At 34.8% G+C, this 19,637-nt stretch overlaps 1 protein-coding gene across 1 annotated transcript in view; it reads right to left on the minus strand.

Annotated features, from left to right (window-relative positions):
• Positions 1-1,389: 1,389 nt before the first annotated feature.
• Positions 1,390-19,637, minus strand: part of LOC121739484 (collagen alpha-1(XVIII) chain-like) — a 63,409-nt gene continuing 45,161 nt past the window's right edge. Inside the window, exons 16-22 of the mRNA XM_042131971.1 lie at positions 18,461-18,553; positions 13,288-13,410; positions 6,253-6,383; positions 4,873-5,052; positions 3,468-3,611; positions 1,925-2,005; positions 1,390-1,465 (exon numbers count right to left, since the gene is read on the minus strand). Coding sequence (XP_041987905.1) covers positions 1,390-1,465; positions 1,925-2,005; positions 3,468-3,611; positions 4,873-5,052; positions 6,253-6,383; positions 13,288-13,410; positions 18,461-18,553 — 828 coding nt within the window. The remainder of the gene's footprint in view (positions 1,466-1,924; positions 2,006-3,467; positions 3,612-4,872; positions 5,053-6,252; positions 6,384-13,287; positions 13,411-18,460; positions 18,554-19,637) is intronic.

A 19,637-nucleotide genomic window follows, 5' to 3' on the forward strand; every position in this document is an offset into this window, starting at 1 on the left:
TGTTAATTATTTAGATTTTAGACCTTTTGAGTGGATTGGAAATTATTTTGATAAACATTTACGACTGAATATTAGTACTAGTAGCAGTTTAATTGCATTGCTTTAATAATGATTATATTTTGAAGTTTATTTTAGAAAATATACTTAAGGTATTTTGTGAATGAACAGTGAATAATGCTACGTTAAAATTCTCTTGAAATTCTGGATACAAAAATAGTCATCAATAAGGAGTTACATTTAAAATTCTAATTATAAATTTAAATATCTTTGATGTGGGGTTTTAAGTGGAACAAATCTTTGATGTGGGGTTTTAAGTGGAACATTTTACAACCAAGCCAAGTTCAGGTAGAACTTTCAAGGTCTAGATTAAGAGTGTTTTTGTATACATTTTATATAATTATATAATATATATAATTTTATAATTAAATCCGGTTACGGTAACGGATTAAATATTCTCCCCAAACTGAAAAGGTTGTTGTAGTAGAAAAATGTGTTACTATGAAATAAAAGTGCGATGATTGAATAATAATAACAATATTATATTATATGAAAACATAAAACTAATAACTACAGAAATTATGAAATTATTTAAAATGCAATCATGAGAGGAAGCCGTGTCGTATTTTTGACTATAGATTATTTAATATTGTCGTTATGCTCCACGAGAATTTACATTTGTAACTACGTTATTATGTACAGTCTTCACAATTTTATTTAGAACATCTCTATATTATCCAACACAATACGAACTGGGACTAGACGCCTTTGAATATGCCAGCGACGGAATATTATCTGCTTATTACAATTTCTGTAAGCAACTTTTGTGCTTTGTACACTTTAGTTTGCGCTGTTGCTAAGTTTTTAACCGACTCCTTATTTTTATGTTACATAAAAAGTTTTGTGTAATATAAGTTTAGGTATGTAATTTGATAATAAAATAAATGATAGTCTTGTAAACAAATAATGAAATAACAAATTAATTATTGCTTTACGGATACGAATTCGGAATCTTCGTATCCGTAATAATAGTTTATAAAAAATAATAACTAATTGTTATAGAAAATAATAATTCATTTTTTCAATCAAAGCTTAAAATAATATTAAACTCTCATATTGATTCCATTGTGTAATATTTATAATAATAGTGATCTTAGATGATTGTCGTAAATATACTATAATCAAATTTATTTGATTTTCAAAATTGGTGTATTAAGTAGCCACAATTATTGTGGCTACTTAATACACCAATTTTGAACCATATTGTTATTATTCAATAAACTCCAAAAATAGCAGGGAAAGCTATTCTTGTAAGAGCTAATTATATTCCGAAAACTAGCATTGCATTGGATAATATTTTGAATTTGATTAATTTTAATACAATTTCAACGTCTATAAATTATAACTACTGTCGTTTTGTTTTTCTTCGATGTGTTTCTGGATTCTCATTTTTTCATTTACGTCAGACCTGTTAAAAAGTGAAAGATTTCATATTTTTTATGCATTTACCTCAGCAGGCTTAGCATGGCCACCATAGAAGCGATTTCTCTCTAATACGGAAGGTTAAACAAAGTGACAGTTTGACAGAAAATTCGCCATTTTCTTACTTAAATTCGTCAGTATGTCCATTGTTTTCCGTTTCTTATCTTGTTATGCTAAGCCTGCAGATAGATTATATACGGGATTATACAGGGACGGGAAGAATTTTTAAAGTCGGTCTAAACTTCTAGAAGTGAATATTATTCTTACGAAAATAAGCAACTTCTATAAAAAAATCTACAGTTCCATAAAAAAAACGCCTCTTTTTAACTTCAAAAGTAGACTGCATAAAAAGTTGCTTATTTTCATGAGTATATTTTCTTCTAAGAGTTTGGATAGTTTTTAAAAAATCTTCCTGTATTTTTATTTCAATTTAAATCTGACTTACTTAGAGCGTTTTTTTCTTCGTGCTGTATCAAGTGGTGTCGCTTCAATGCAAAGCACGATGAGTCTCGTACTGCACGAATATCTGTTGACAAAATTAATTACTTAATAATTATAATTTGGTAACTAAGCCTCTTTCGCTAACCGATTTAAGCCTCCAAAATTAAGGATATACAAAGGTTTATTGACATTATATCCTTATGGATCCAGTAATTTAATATAAATTAATTACTTTTTCTTAAAAAAATTAACCTGAAATATAAATATATTTTTTGATATAACTCATAGTAACCAATTGCTGTCAGTGGTTTAGAAAGTTGTTAATATTGGTCCTATGGCTTTACCACAGCGTTATTTATATTGGTATATTTCTATTGTAAAAGAAATGACTCAAAAGCCATTTATATTATTAACGAAATGAATTTCAGCAGCTGTCGCCACAGCATTTTCTTTGAACTTTAATCAACTTAATATCAACCCCAAGATTAAAATAAAATAACACAACGCTCCAAAGCAGATATGCGTCCTAGCTCCAACGAACTATTTTCCCGATATTCTTAAATTCAAATGTTTAAAAAGTGAATTTTACGTATCAAAGAGATAAGTATTCATTCCTAAATATTTACTGCTCGGACGGCGAAATTTGTTTGAGATATTATTTTACTTTAATTATATATTTTTATTTTACTGTAGAAGTTTGACGTCAGATATTGGCGTTGCACTTCTTCATCGGGCACCAAGTATAGATGAAACATAATAATATGAACAATGGCATGTAAATAAAGACAAAAATTATAATGTTTTTATTGTAAAGCGGGGATGCGATGAACCATCACAAATACATTTGAGCTTACTCACGGTGTTTACATACTAAATCAAACAACATCAGAAAATAAGAGAATACAAAGTTAATATTATAAAGAATTAACTAACAATATATAAGATTGAACTTTGGTTTCCTATATTTTGATATCTATTCAAATTATCAAAATTTCTCAACTATGAAACAAGATTATTCGGATTCAAATTTTAGCTGTAATATTCAAAAATTATTCGAATTCGTAATAACACTAATTAAATTATTCTTGATTTAATAACTTGTTGGGCCTCAGCAATAAGACCGAATTATTCGAATCCGAGTAACGATTATGGTAATTCAAGTTTATCTACTTCGGAATTAACAATAACATTAATTGGACTTACGTTTATTGATGGAACGTCATGTCGGTCAATTGACATTGCGACATCACGAGGCAATAAGATGCATTTTTAAAATAATATGAGCCGTCCAATTTGGAAAAGGCCAAAAATGTCGGTGCCAAGTCTGTCAATCCATTGTGATATTTTCGTGTAGTGCTTAACTAGTGCTCAAACTTATGTATAGTTTTTAATGGCTTATTTTAGATTCATTTCATTGAATCGATGTGTCAAATTACAATAATAAGAACTGGCTTATCCGAAACACCAATCACTTCATATTTTCGAAAATTTATCTTATAGAGAAGAGATAATTCCTTTTAAAGTAGGAACCCAAGAAATAGACTTACGTTTCTTGATCTAATAGCTTGTTGGAGCGTAGCGAGGAGGCCAGGCCAAATTTGTCCGGACTGCTGCTGTGCCATGCATCGCAGTACGCGTCCATGGCCGGCTCGCCATTGGGACTCGTTCCATGCCATACTGCTTTTATTGGCCTGAACAAGGGATACAATATTGTATAAGAATCCTACTAAGTAACAACATATTAGGATTCTTATACAATGCTGTAAAACAATCGCAATACAATAGAATGTAAATGAAGAAACGTTTATCGACAAACAAAACAAAGGTGACCTTGAAATTTACTTCCTTTTTATAATAAAATTAAAATTTAATAAAAAAAAGTTCTGAAAAGGCATTGGATTGAAACCCCAATTCTGTGGGATGGTTAAATATAAAATTAAATGCAAATACATGTAAATTCATACAATAGTGTATTACGAATCGGCTAATGGAACAAAATTAAAATGATTAATTTCGAGGACTTTGTCAAAAACATTAACGAAACGACAGTTAATTATAACTACGCTATTTCCACCTTTGAAGTCGTTTGCTTTGAATACCCAAATGAGAAATTAATGGAAATTCTCAAATAATAATTAGCGAAGTATATTTGAGGCAAATATTTCGTCATGACATGAAAGTTATTACCTCGGAAGATTTGTCAGTGTCCTTTATTACCATCTTTGATACTTTATTGTTGTTTGTACTTCCTAATGACAAAGTTACTTTACTTTATAATAAGAGAATAATGTAATATTGCCATGGAATTATACTCGACATATTCGTAGATCCATGAACGTATCCGAAACATGAACCGTATCCGGATTTAAATTATTTTACAACCCTATTATTAGGTTGTTTCAATATATTAATGTCATAATAATGAGTCATAAAAACATACAGCATGTATAAAACCTCTCACCAATTTAAATGTGAGTGTTCTCTGCACCAAATGCAAGTAATAATTGTAACAATATAGGTGAGTGACAGGGGCATGTGTTTCATTTGTTGAGTATGGCCCCACACCCATGACCCATTGGATACCTTGTTCTTATCCGGAGCTTATATTATACTTGTACAAAAAACTGCTTAGCAGCTAGTGAAAAACTTACCAATCATGCTGTAAATATATACATAGACATAATAAAAGCAGTGTCAGGGCAAGACCAAAATTTGATGTAGGCAAGATGCTTTGTCAGGCCCCCTGATTGATGGGAAGGATTTTGTTAACAGATAGAATTTTTTCGTACTTAAACTGTTATTTTAAAAATATGAGTATAAGAACTGGTTAATCCTGAAAAATCGCGTAGCCCGCGCCTCGCGTGGACCGCGAGGTCGTAGGCGGTGGCTAACATCGTCCACGCTTTAAGCCGCCTCTGAATAAAAGACAAGCATAGCCATTTGAAAACTTACCACCCAGGATCCGTCAGCACATTCTTCCCGTTGAAGCTGTAAATCCTTGGTGCGTGGGCAAATAGAGCTCCGGAGCCGTCGAACATCTCACCCCAGGAGTTGAATAGGACATCCCCTCGTGTGTTGACCACCGGTATGTCTCGGTCCACCCAGCTGACTATTGAGTCGATGTTTTGGACCCTGGACGTAATAAAGACATCTGCAGGGTGTGTTGCGGCAGCAATGCCACGGGCGAGAGCATCAGCTATTATACAACTTTCGCTAGAGCGTTGCTGTAGCAAAATTATCCTGCAATACGGCTACTCGTGACAGTAAAGGTACGTGACACAAAAGTGACGCGACTACTGCTATTTAAGAATCACCTGACCCTAACTTGACTATGTAGTCAGACTTACAGATTTTGAGATCTAGGTTTAAGTATGTACTTAAACCTAGATCTGTTATGTCTAGAAAACTGATTATTTTACACAAGTAACTACAATTGACGAAAACACGATAACTGGAAAAATGCTTGATAGTTTCTTTTTTACAAAAAAACCTTGTTTTAGACACATTTTTGCTTGGATCTTCGAAGTTTGTTGTCTTTTCTTTAATATTTTTTAACATCTAAAAAGACATTGATAAAACCTAAATTTTCTCAAAATGCTTTTTGCTTCAATATAGTTCGTCTTTTATTCAATTAAAACTAACTTGGCGATGATTCCGCGTCGTCCCTTTTCACCTGGCATATTAGACGGGCGTGAGTGTGAAGAGAGAAGGACGATGTTTGATTTTTTGGGTCAGTAGCCCTCCAAAAGATATGCGTCGTTTGAAAATACCGACTTACTAATAGACTTGCAAGGTCTTGCAATATCATGACCCTCATAGAGTGATTTAATTAATATTACAAGACTAATGGAACAAGACTAATGGAACTGGAAAAAGAAAGAAAGGAAGACAATTTAAAAGATGGACAGATGATATAAAACATGTAGCAGGTAGCACCTGGACTAGACTGGGGAGGAACAGGGAAAGATGGAAAGCCCTGGAGGAGGCCTATTGCCAAAAGGGCAAACAAGCTTAAGATAGAAAAGCAACAAAGAAACTAAAGAAAACTGCAGCTTGATAAGGAGGCTAAAATAAATAAATAAACAAGACTAATACGGAGATAATACATTGAGATGACGGCGATAGTTTGCCGACCTTGGCATGAGTATCTTTATAGTGCCCAAAATGAAATGAAATTAAATTAAATGATATGAAATGAAATGATATTTATTTGGATAAAATATGGTTGCTAGAGATGTTACATTTCGGTATACACTTACAATAATACACTTACAATGAGCACTCTTTTTTTGCCTTAAAAATATTATGACTTGTGCTCATAAACTACTATACCTTGAAGACACAAACGCCTTGAAGCTTCCTTCTAACCCTACTCTCTGGGCTTGTCTTTGGCAGTCATAGTTGAGGCTGCTCACTCCGTGCATGTCGCCAGTATGAGGCTCGTTCAATGCGATCAGACGTAGCTGGGAACAAATGAGTATAGTTATAGTAAGAAGGAAATACTAATACTATATTTAAACTTGACACAAGTATTAGGTAGTGGGTACTATACTAAGGGCCTGTTTCACCGCTTCCTGATAAGGTGCCAGATAGGCTTATTTTACAGATCTTCCATACTCTATGTGTCAAGTTAAGTGGTGGATAGCCTTATCAGGAAGTGGTGAAACAGGCCCTTACTATAATATTCTACTAGATAAGTACTAATGTCAAGTTAAAATTTCGTTATAAGAAACAGAAGATATTACCATAAGGTCGTTCTGATTGAAATTTAAATTGGACGATAAACAGGGTTATGTAAATTGTTTGATAATATTATGACAATTAATATACTTCGAACATGGCGCTTGACATTTAGCGCGGCCCAAGTGAGCCTTATGAGGATACAGGAGTTAAAGCGAAAGAGTAGGGGTCATTGGGAAATAATTTGAGTGGATTTAGCTAGACTTTGAAGGCGAGTTAAAGGCACCAAAAGACAAGCCAGTCATAGCAGTCACAGGATACTTTCCTTTGTAAGTTGTAACGCTACGAATAATAAAAACGAAGGAAACGTAACTCGCATACTTCAACCGTTTTGAATTTGGTTCTTTTTCGAACATTAAAATATTATGACGAATAGCAATCGAATGGTTACGAACGAATTGGAACGAACCTTAGTTTTTAATATTCTTAAGATAATAGCGACTAATCAAGTCGTTGATAATTAGTATTGGTGAATGCAGTCTTGTTCGAAACCAACTAAAGAACATGACTGCATTCATAACTCAATACGTAATTTTTGTGGGATCATACGCAAATGCTTAACAGAGTCCTATTATAATATTACACGTACAAACATTTAAACATTATTATGTATTTACACGTACTTAACAAAGGTTGTTAAGATTCAAGTATAACGAGAAATTAGTTCTAATTTCTCCTAAGAGAACCTAAGCTTCAAAGCTCCGACACGAAGGCAGTATATTCTTAGGACTATGATTACATACCCTCACACTCTCGCAAATACAGAGAGCCGCTTAAATTGCTTCAAGCTTAGTAAATTCCTTACAAATTATGTCCAATTCACACTAATATTATTATAAATGTCGAGTATGTCTGTCTATTATCTCTTCACGCCCAAACCGCTGAACCGATTTTATTGAAATTAGATATGGTGATACTTGGAGTGCCGGGAACGGACGTAGGTTACTTTTGATCCCGAAACAATTTACGGTTCTTGTGCGATAAACTATATTTTGGCGAAACGGAGTTGCACGCGTCATCTTCTATTAAATACAGTTTTCTACGAATTCTAAAATATACTAAACTAGCTTTTGCCCGCGGCTTCGCTCGCGTTAAGAAGTATTATTATATTATACAATCGTTCATCCCCTATTTTATCCCCTTAGCGATGGAATTTCTCAAAATCCTTTCTTAGCGAATGCCTACGTCATAACATCTACCTGCATGCCAAATTTCAGCCCGATCCGTCCAGTGGTTTGGGCTGTGCATTGATAGATCACTATGTCAGTCAGTCAGTCAGTCACCTTTTACTTATATATTTAGATATAGTTTCCTTTTAAATATATTTTGAACAAACGAATGTTTAAATATTTAAAAGAATCCTGGCTACGCCGAAATTCGTGTTTAATAGCGAGTGTCAGTGACTCAAACACATTTCAGGATAAAAACTATTCTCGGAACAGCTTAAAATATGTCTATCTGAAATACCTGTACTATTTACGTGAAGGTGATATTGATAAAATTAGTATACACTCTACACACTAGTGAAAATATACTTCCTACTCCTAACTTCTTCTGATTAATTTCGTTGCGGGACGACGGCTTAGGATATCCTTTGGGCTCCCAGAGACCAAGGGTTTTTGGAACGAAGTTCCTTATCGCGTGTTCGGCGTAAAAGCTAGACAGAACGATATTTGACCTCTATGCTTTTTTATTAGTACCTGCATGGTATTATTTTGGAGCTGAGGGCGTTGATAGTATTCCTGTGCATCAACTAGATGGCGTTTTTTGAGAATAAGCCGACGCGTTGTCGCCTTTTTCCTGGGCCTCAAATAGATGGCGTTTTTTAAATATTTATTTTGAGTATATGTTTTTGAGTAAATGTCCCTATACAGGTTTTTTGAACATATGAAATAACTTCGTTCTATTTGGGTGCCCCTTGCCACCTCTCAAGTTTTTGTGGTTAGATACCGCTGACGATCCTGGCGACACAGGAGATACAGCGGTGGGAATAAACCAAAGCCCGATATAAAAATACTTGTGGTACTCGGGGACTGCCGCGGTAAAATTATTGCATAGCATTTTTATCAACTTGTACAAATAATAGGGATGATGACAAGGTCAAATATTAGCGAATTTTGTTAATAAAATAAAGAAATCACGGTAAAAAATAAGTGTTCCCAAAATTTCAGCTTGATAGCATTTGTATTTTTTTATATGCGCCTTCAAAGTTGGATATTCAAGTAGATTTTTTTTTTCAATTAAATTTCTTAATATTTGTATACAATTCGATAACTTATGCAATTAAAAGCAACTTATGTTATGAAACCACTTTCATAAACGCAATATTTAATATACCTATCGAACAAAGTTGTCTCCCGATGCATACAAACTACGAAAGACTTACGTCATACTTTCGTAGCACTTTGTATGGAGCGTTTCGGGCAGGTCTTTTTATGAGATATTTGAATTGTCATATCTTGGTGAATTTTTAAGCTATCAGAGTCATTCTTTCAACGATGTTTCTATTTTTTAAGTGTCTTTGAATTGCCGATAAGAAAAAAAAAATAGTCATCATGCCTATTCGCATACGACTTGTCGCACGCACAAACATACACAAACACCGCTGAGCCGGTCGGAGTGGGGGTGTTAGGTTTTTATCGTTACGGAATTTCTTGATTCGGTCGCTGCGCTCAAAGCCTTAAAAAGCAAAAAAAGGTATGATAATATGTATAATGATAATGATGTAAATAATGATGTAGTCAACTCGAGGTAATAATACAAGACGTTCTAAATGCAATTATATTATTATATATACGTGTATTATATACGTTATATACGTGTAACATAAACAGGGATATTCAGGAAAGCTCATTCGGAATTCTCAATCCATACAAAATGTATCGCGGTTACCTGCCCGCGGTTCGCACATTCTTAACGAACGAGAAATTCTTGGCTTGAAAACGCTGAAAATAACCGTTGTTTGCTGAAACAGAAGCGTTTAAAGTTCCAGAAACTTCACTGTAGGTTTAACTTTGTCAATGAAGATAAAGTGAATGTTCGGCGAGTAAGATTTCGAGATTGTTTCGGTCACAGATCGAAGAAATTGACGTAGCGGTGTATTTTATTGTGAAAATCAAACAAAGCCAATCCATTAACGTTTAGTTCTAAAGTTTTTAGGTCACAATAGTCCTACTGAGTAATATTTAACGATAACTTAACTTGTATTGAATGAAAAGTTTGACAGAAAATGTTTGGAGTTCTTGTCAAAATCATCATTCAATAAATAATTAAATTATTTTTACTTGAAACGTCTGGCTGCAGCCACAAGGGCCATTACAGCAGGTGATTTTCTTGTGACAATAAAATAATTAATAGACGATAAAATGCAAAAAAAAATATTTCCTCAGTCCATAATAACGGTCTCGGTCTCGGTTAAAAAGCTAGTAATAATAATATGTAGGTATACATATTATTATAACTAGCTATTTGACCGAGCTTTGCTCGGTATTCGATAAAACACGAATAAAATGACATTTTCTAAAAATGATTCCTAGCTAGATCGATTAATCGTCCCCGAAAGAAACCCCCTATATACTAAATATCATGAAAATCGTTGGAGCTGACTCCGAGATTCCAATTACATATATAGATATATACAAGAATTGCTCATTTATAGATATAAGATAACATATCGTGAACCAGAAGTTCAGAAATACTGGGTCATTTGCGTAATACACGATAACATTGTGCGACCATTCTGAACCATAACCTGACATGTGACCATCATAACGAGATTCGAGGTGTTGGAATGAAGCTTTTTCCTATTTTCTCATTATAATTGTAGACGGAAGTGGAAGAACACAAAAGGTAACAGTAGAAATTTGACGTTTTAGTCATAAATGGAGGCTTTGGGGCCGGAAAAACTATTTGAAATAAAAATAATGTGCATTATATGTGCCAGATACGTTAGCCGTGTGATGACGTAGATAAATTATTACAAGGCTTGTTCAAATTAATAGGGGTAAAAATGAGTAAATGTTACAAAATGTTATACTCGGAGAAACATGGCGGTAGCGGTCATTGACTCCGTGTCAAAAACTTGTCATTTTCTATATAAGCCGCGATTGACAATGAAGTGTCAAATGAGGCTTTGCATAAAAAATGACAAGTTATTGACAAGTCAATGACCGCTATCACCATGTTTCGCCGAGTACAGTTTATAGTTATCGTGTTCTTCAACTCACGTTTTCAATTAAGTACGATTGTATCCGCTTCTTAAGTCTATGGTTTTGATTTGGAGCGAGCGTATTATCTGCTGAGTAGTCAATATTATGTTGTTGTCTTGTGCAGTTCTCAACTACGAATGTGTGCTCGAAAGTTTCATCATTAATTTCGACAATACCGTCTCTTTATAATAATACTAGCTGTCCCGGCAAACGTTTCTTTGCCATATAAAGTATTTCGCCCGTATTATTTTATTGAAGTGACTAAATAAGTATGTCACCATGGCAACGTCCATCGCTATCCCGTCGCACAAACAATAGTCGCCGTCAGTCTCGAGTTGTAATAATTTACTATTATTTATTCAACAAATGCACTTATCAATATAAAAAGTACCCAGTAGCCGATTCTCAGACCCACTGAATATGCATTTAAAATTTGGTTAAAATCAGTAAAGCCGTTTCGGAGGAGTAGGCGGCCTAACATTGTGACACGAGAATTTTATATATTATAAGAAGATGAAGATATTGGTGGATAAAGCAGGTAAGTAAAAATAAAAAATAGCCGTTTTTTGCATAAATGTAGCTTTAGGGCTGGGAAAATATTTTTAAATCAAAAAACTGTGGATTCTATGTATGGAATCGGAACAACTGATATTTATTATAAACTTACCTAATTCATCATCTGGCTACTTTAATAGTAGCCAGATGATGAAGTAGGTAAGTTACAAGATTTGTTCAATTATATGGGATAAAATTAGTTATGTTTCTTAGGTTATAAAATGTTTATTGTCTAGTTTCTCCACTCTCTTCAATTATAATACGGTTTATAATACTGACTGCTCTACTCCCATTTCGGTGACCGTAGAAGGTTTCATTGAAACCAGGCCAGCTACGTGGGATTGATTTGAAAGTGCCCAATTAGTGTGTGCGATATACACAAAAGCACTCTGTTTTCCTTTACTCTTAACGGCCGTTCCCAATATTTGATCTATCTCTGGTTTTGCCCTACTAGAGATAGGAATAGCTCACATTAGACATTAGAGACATATATTTTATGTCAATTGTGAGCTATTCCTATCTCTAGTAAGGCAAAACCAGAGATAGATCAAATATTGGGAACGGCCGTAACACAATAGCATATCCGACACTTCTGGTAAGAGATAAGGCGCAGGATCAACTTTTGACAAACTCATTTGATGCACAAATTATATTTCTTGTCAAATGATCAGCTGATGAGCCTCCGTTGTCGTAACCAAATGTCAAAGCAATATTTTTCCATCGCGGAAATCGAACCTACGACTTCCGAGCCAAAACCTCCAAACCACTGGACCACGAAGACTTTCTATCTAGGTGATGAGCTTGTATTATCTTAGCCAAATGTCAAAGCAACATTTTTCCAACGCGGAAATCGAGCCTACGACTTCGGAGCCAAAACCTCCAAACCACTGGACTACGGAGACGTTCTATCAGGACATACACGTGCTCTTAAACTAGGTCACGATTCCTAAAAATATTCCAAAATATTAATAAGTGACTTTAAAATTCAATTGAGTGTCCACGTGTTTCGTTTAATTAAATTCAAAACACGAATATTAACTTATACATAGTAGGCGGGTCAATCTCTAATTACGTACATTAAAATTAACATTCGGCCTTCGTACACTTGTAAATTTGACTTTTTCTCCATTTCATCAACTTATATAATATCATCACCGCTATTAATAATATAAGGATAATTATGATATTAATCGCTTAAATATTAGTGTTGTAATGATAGTCGAATAAGTAAATTAACTCCCTACAAACAAAATATATCCAATATTAGATAATTAATTATTAAATTATTAGACGAACCATGATATTATATGCTAAGTAGTGACATACGGTTTTGCTCGATCGAGCAATCACGTAGAGTATACCCACGGCTATGGTTTTCGTCCACGCATTCAGCATTGCTCGATAGTTTTACTCCAAATCGAAGGAAATTAGATATATTTAGTTAATTCCATCGAGCCGGCTCGATGCGAGCCTTCGAGCTGTATCGATGCGAGCCATCGAGCTGTGAGATTTGCGGTCCACACGTGGTTTTTTTTTTCGATTTGGAGTAAAACTATCGAGTAAAACCGTATGTGAGTACTTAGCAATAGACTATTTAATTTTTTTTATTGCGCAGGGCTTCGCCCGTAAAAACAGTTTTCCCGCTGTAAATGTAACTTTTTCCAGTAAAAAGTATAATATTAATAATATGTACTTTTTCATGGTATACTTTATGTTTTTGCCAAATTTACTCATAATAGGTTGTTGCAGTTGATTTTTAGACTCGTTTCGGAGCCTATTCGATGCAAACAACCTTATTTTTCTTTATAATATACTTTACATTTTTGTCAAATAACATAAAAATCGATAAAGCAAATCAACTTACGACTGGTCCTTCTCCCGCTGGATTCTTGTGATGTACCAAGCTGGATGTCTCCAAAATGTTCTGGAGTGTGGTCCGCGTTGGCCCACTCTCTGGTTGGCTATGGATCGCCAGCAGGGAGCCCATCTATGAAAAAAAAAACATCATAAGTCATCCTGACGTACTTCGATTAATATCGCTACTACGACTTTTTCAGTTATGTTGTGATTTTTATCTATCACTAGATAAACTTACTTTTTATATTTTCGAGTCTAGTAACGGATATGAGCTATATTAAGATGCTTTTGATTGACGAGATTGACATGAAGATGAAGAGATTGACATGACGTGGTGTTTTGAAACAGAATTTCTGTGACTATACTTTAGACTACAGTACACAGTAAGAACAGGTTTGAGTACAAAAAAGTATAGGGCCGCGCCACACCGGAATGGCAGCGGTGAGGCGAGCACTTAAAATCATAATATTGACAGACACTGAAAGAGCTCGCCTCGCCGCTACCATTCCGGTGTGGCGCGGCCCTTACAGTATGCACAATTTTAGGCAAAATGTTATTAAGTGTATCTATCTATATATTAATACGTGAAAGAAAAACTTTGTTACCCTTTTTACGAAAAATGGGGAAACGTAGGTGCATGAAATTTCGCACAGTTATAGTGGAGGAGTGCATCGAGCTAATATTATTTTAAAATTATGCTTTTATCATGTATATTTTTAACAAATAAAACGTTACACACACTACGACACTACTACTAGTCAAATCAAATCAAATCAAAATTGTTTTATTTCTGAATAAATTTAAAATAAATGTTATCAGAAAGTCCTACATGGTCCTACATGATGCCTACCACCGGTTCGGGAACTAGGAAAAATGACAGATTTTTGAGTGACAAGCCTATACATACGAATTATACTCTTTTATTTATGGTTGAAGTCTGTTGACAACAAGTTGACAAATTGAAAATGGATTATTGTTTTTTTATTTTTTTATTTTAGATACTAAACAATGCTTAAACGGCCAGTGTAAGATCAGCTGAGTCCCAGAGACAAGAATTGAAAAAAACTATGATGAAGTCAATATTTTTTACAAAATATAGGTAGTAGTCCTAATGTCGTTGCAAGTAAGGTCGAATTTCGACCATTGGGCGATCTCTAGTAATAATAATGGCAACAACTGACTCTTTCACACACTTTGTGTATTTGTGTATTTTGTTGATAATGAAATTATTTTATTGTTGTAAAAGTTTTCACCACAAGAGCTCGTGTGGTATTCGGGGGATTATTTTTCCGTCCCAAATGTCGGCCAATAGAATTAGAATTTGTTTTTTATATATAGCAACTACCAGAGAAAATTTTCAAAAAATTATCAGTATAATACCATGTAGGTTGTACCACGTGACGTCGAATGGTGCAATTCTATTGGTCGATATTTGGGTCGGAAAAATAATCATAAAAATTTCTCCATAAATTTTACTGTAACGGTTATTAAAAAATGTCTGCGACGACATGAAGGAAATTCTAAAATTTTATAAGCAAAATGTTAAACTACATAATATCTTGTCTTTATTTAGCCAGCTATGTAAGGTATTCTAATAATCCCAAGTTGGGGTTATATTACATAACTTCGTATTGACATAGCCCTGTTTACCCTAAGTATATGGTAATATGTAAAGTTGTATGCCTATGTTACCTCCCAAGTTCAGCCTTAAATAAACCGCTACAATAATATTTTAGTAACAATGATATTAATTAAATGATTCTACCAAAAATATAAATAACAATTAATACCATCAAAATGGTGACTCTCTAAAATCATCATTTTAGCTTATTAAACTTTTCTCAATAACATGGATCTAGTGAAAAATAGAGTTTATTTTAAGTCCATTATAATGTTTGCGTATTAGGTTAATTTAATGATTAAACCATTAAGCCACTATTTGGCCCCGGATCAATATTCCCAAGCTATGGAAATATGAAGTCAAATTTTCGGCTCAAAACGGCGTAGCTATAAATAAGGAAGTTTAGATAAGGCAGGATCTCGTGTTCAAACACATACATTAGAACTATCGGGTGATTCCCAAATCGCATACTGTTTGGGTCCGTAGAGTCTCTTTCTGGATAGAAAGGAACATTTTTAGTTAAATTCTATATCCATACTAATATTATACTCGAAATGCGAAATTTTTCTCACTTTTTTCGTAAAAAGTGGGCTCCGTGCGAGTTCTTCTCGCGGGTTAGTTTCCAAACCGATGGTCAGTAGGTAGGACATTCTGAAAACATTTATTTTAAATCTATTCAGAGGTGAATCAATTTTGATTTTGATTTTTGATTTTGAAAGTGTGTCTGTATCTCTGTTACTTCTTCACACCCAAATCACTAAACCGATTTTGTTGAAATTTCACATGGAGATACTTGCCTCGTTTACATTGATTTTTTCACGTTAGCATAATAATAATATAATGAGAAATTGCGCGCTGATCATGAGCAACTATTGTAGATGAATATTATGCTCCTCATAAACAGGCAGTATTTGCCATAGGCCAACATAGAGAGACCGCAAAATATCGGAATTTACATGCATACTGTTCTTCGATAAAAATATACAAGAATTTAATATAAGAGCTTCCGAATGGAAAAATATTGCCGTAAGTTATTCTTTCTTCAAAGACTGATTTTATTTCCTTGTTATGACATGTTATTGGTATTTTTAATAAAAAAGCTTTCATTGGTTTAAGACTGCCAGAAAGGAGGGTTATGTTTTACGAGTTATAATTTTTGCCACGCTCACTGTAACTTCAGAATAATAAAAACTAGTTATGACCCATATTTGAATCATGTTCGATTAATCTTTTTGATTTGTCGCATTATAAGTTATTAAAATGGAGGTATACGTAATAAAAGTAATTCAGTATTTTAAAATTCTCCGTTCGTCTTTTGGAAGTTCGGGCAAGTGCAATAACTGGCGCAGCTTCCTGACATGCATGAAAATTGCAGTCAATGACCTTCCCTCTGTCCCACTTGATGACAGATTCTTAAAGTTAAGAGCCCCTTAAATCACAGAGTGTCACTAACTTAGGTGAGATAATATATTGTGTCCTTAGCGTTTTCCTGAGACTCTATAAAATGTATTATATCATTAGTTTAAGTTTTTAGTTATAAGGCTAAATATAAATATCTGGAAGTATTAGAAAAGGTATAACGTAATTTTATACGTGGGAGAGCCATGCTTCGGCACGAATGGGCCGGCTCGACCGGATTTCCGACCACGTTCTCACAGAAAACCGGCGTTTCGCTAAGTGAGTGAGTTTACCGGAGGCCCAATCCCCTACCCTATTCCCTTTCCTACCCTCCCCTATTCCCTTCTCTTCCCTACCATCCCCTATTGCCCTATTCCCTCTTAAAAGGCCGGCAACGCACATGCAGCTCTTCTGATGCTGCGAGTGTCCATGGGCGACGGAAGTTGCTTTCCATCAGGCGACCCGTTTGCTCGTTTGCCCCCATATTTCATTAAAAAAAATTATTTGGGGATTAGAGGCAAAGGCACTACCCACATAAACAGCATTGCCGTGGCGGGTCCCAATTATGATACCTCGAATGTCATTGGCATCACGAACGCTCACCATGTCTCATGCGCGAGTAAAACAGCTTATGGTGAAAGCAAAATTCGAGGTTTTAGATTAATAAATTAATTACTATATTTCTAGTTTCCCATGCGATGATTTGAGGCGATAGCCCTTTGACATAGTAAAAGGAGGGGAAGTAGTTACCAGCCGGCTGGTACCGCCGAGATTTTGTTGTGTGCCGTCCGTGGCGACGCATTGATACTATGGCGCACACATGCAAGCCGCGCGCGGTGCCTTTATATGAAGATAACTTACTTCCCCTCCTTTTACTATGCCTTTGACGTCTTGAAAAAGCTTGACGTGTTTCTTCAGTTTCTACAAAAACCGCGATTGTAAATGCAGTAAATAGCTTTGAACTCGAAAAATATTGCAGACATTTATTCTTAAGGTTGTCGTGTATGATCATAATAGTAGGTACTAGGTACTAGAAATAGAAGTTCTCTCAATTATTTATTTGGAGACGTGCGCTCAAAAGGGGCTAATTACTAACATGGTTAGACGGAGGAAATTCAGGTTTTCAATACGAACGTACAAATATATTGAAACCGCATTCACCACGTATAGTTGTGGAAATTCTGGCATAATTAGCGAGCGAGTAAATATGTGAATAGAGAGGAAACGCCGAATAATCGCACGCAACTAGCACAGTTAATTATGTGGCTGAAAAATTTCGAGCTTCGGTCTTAAATATGGGTTTGCAGTTATTTTCATACTTGAGGCCGAATAATAATACTCCACACCGGTTTGACGGTGGCCAGTTTCATTGAAACCAGGCCAGCTACGCTGGAGTAATTTTATAGTGCCCAAGTGTGTGCGTAGTACTCAAGAGTACTCTCTATTCTTTTCACTCTCATAACCCAGTGGGACGGAAGACCGCGCGACACGACTGGCGAGAGATCAGGCGCAGGACCGACTTTTTACATGCCCATCCGACGCATGGATCATCTTACTTGTCACACAATCATAAATGTTTCCAACGCGGGAATCGAACCCACGACCTCTGAGTCAGCAGCCACGCTCTAAACCACTAGACCACGGAGGCGTTGAGGCCGAATAGCAACTAAATAAAAGAAGTAGATGCTTGTGACGGTAGTAAATTATCAAGTAAAGTAAATTATACGATTTTATACTTTAGTATTATTACTAAGATTTTACAAGGCATTATTATTTGTATGATGTATATGTTATTTGTTAATATAATTGAAACTTTAATATTGTAAATCCAATAAATATATTTTGTCTCGTTTACTAAGTGTTTATTTAATTATAAATAAATATTTATTCATGTGTCTTCTACAAATTTGGTTCTTGACTTTTAAATACTTCATGCGTAGCGTAGCTTACGCTCGATTTCAGGTAAATTTATAATATTATTACAGAGAATAACCATCCAATATAACGTAATGAGTAAAACTCTGTATTACACAAGACTTTTTAATACTATTTTAAATCCTACTTAATAATGAAAATTTATGTCATATTGCATGTCCAACAAAGTGCACTGTCCCGCTCAAGTATTGTCCGACATTGCACCTCTGTGTAGTGTGGTACTCACCGCGACGTACTGCCATCCGTTGTCGACGCGAACCAGAAGTGCCTGCTCTTGAATGACATACGCCATTGTCCCCCGAGGGCTGTTTGCTCCCAGCTGTATAATAATATGCTTGATATACTGTATGTTAATCAAAGCCACAGTTGACTTCCATTGAAAAAAAAATCATGAAATATTAAGATCAAAGCTGATCGTACATTATCCAGCACCGTACGCGCCGAACGCACAGCTAGGGTTGCCATCTTGTTTGGCAAGAAATAAAGTATATTCAGATCTCTGAAGTATTTTCAACAGTATTTTAGTAAAATGAACAGTACGATCGAGGAATTAATTAGAGCTTCTGTCAAAACTAACTTGAAATTTTAAAAAAAAGTCTGAGCGTCTTGGTTTAATACGCCATAATAAATTGTTGACATTTTGATGCTGAAAACAGTATTTTGTATACTTTATTTTTCTTCAACAGTAAAAAGTATAATTTAATGAAAAACAGTATAATACTGTTTAAAACAGTATGGTTGGCAACCCTACGCACAGCATATATTATGTTGCAGGCAACTGGTTAAAATAGGTGTTCAATCAAATAACTAGCCCTTTGACTGAACGCCAATCTATCAATTTTCATTCAGTCATAACGTTCAAGACTACAGCTGATTCAAAAGCCGCCGTCTAATTGAATTAGTTCAATGCTCACCACTGTGGCGCTAGTTGCGTTTAGTTTACAATTTGGCGTCAACTAGCCGGTGTTTGTGGTTGTTTCAAGATAGTTTTCAGAAAGAAAGTAGTAAATTTACGTAACAAGTGTTATTAAAGAGGTATAATAATAAATAAGAGTAAAGGGACAGAAGTTTTAAATAACTTTTTCGGTAACAAAAGTGCTCCGTGAATGAAGCGTACCAATTTTCCTTTAGTGTAATTTGTAAATTCTTTTTTGAACACTTTTTGAAAGTTACAATACCAATAAAAATAAAAGTCGATGTTTTGTGACACGAATGAAAGATATTAACAAAAATATGTGTGGCACTCGGGGACTGCCGCTGTAAATCTAAAGCATAGCATTTTTATCAAGTTATGCAATTATAATTCGCACACGTTTAGTCGCAGTCGCACACACAAACACCGTACCGAGGTCTGGCATCGCTGCACCGACCGGCACAGCGGTACGGCGGTCGTGTGTTAGGTT

This window comes from Aricia agestis, chromosome Z (assembly GCF_905147365.1).
Source record: "Aricia agestis chromosome Z, ilAriAges1.1, whole genome shotgun sequence".
NCBI lineage: Eukaryota > Metazoa > Arthropoda > Insecta > Lepidoptera > Lycaenidae > Aricia > Aricia agestis.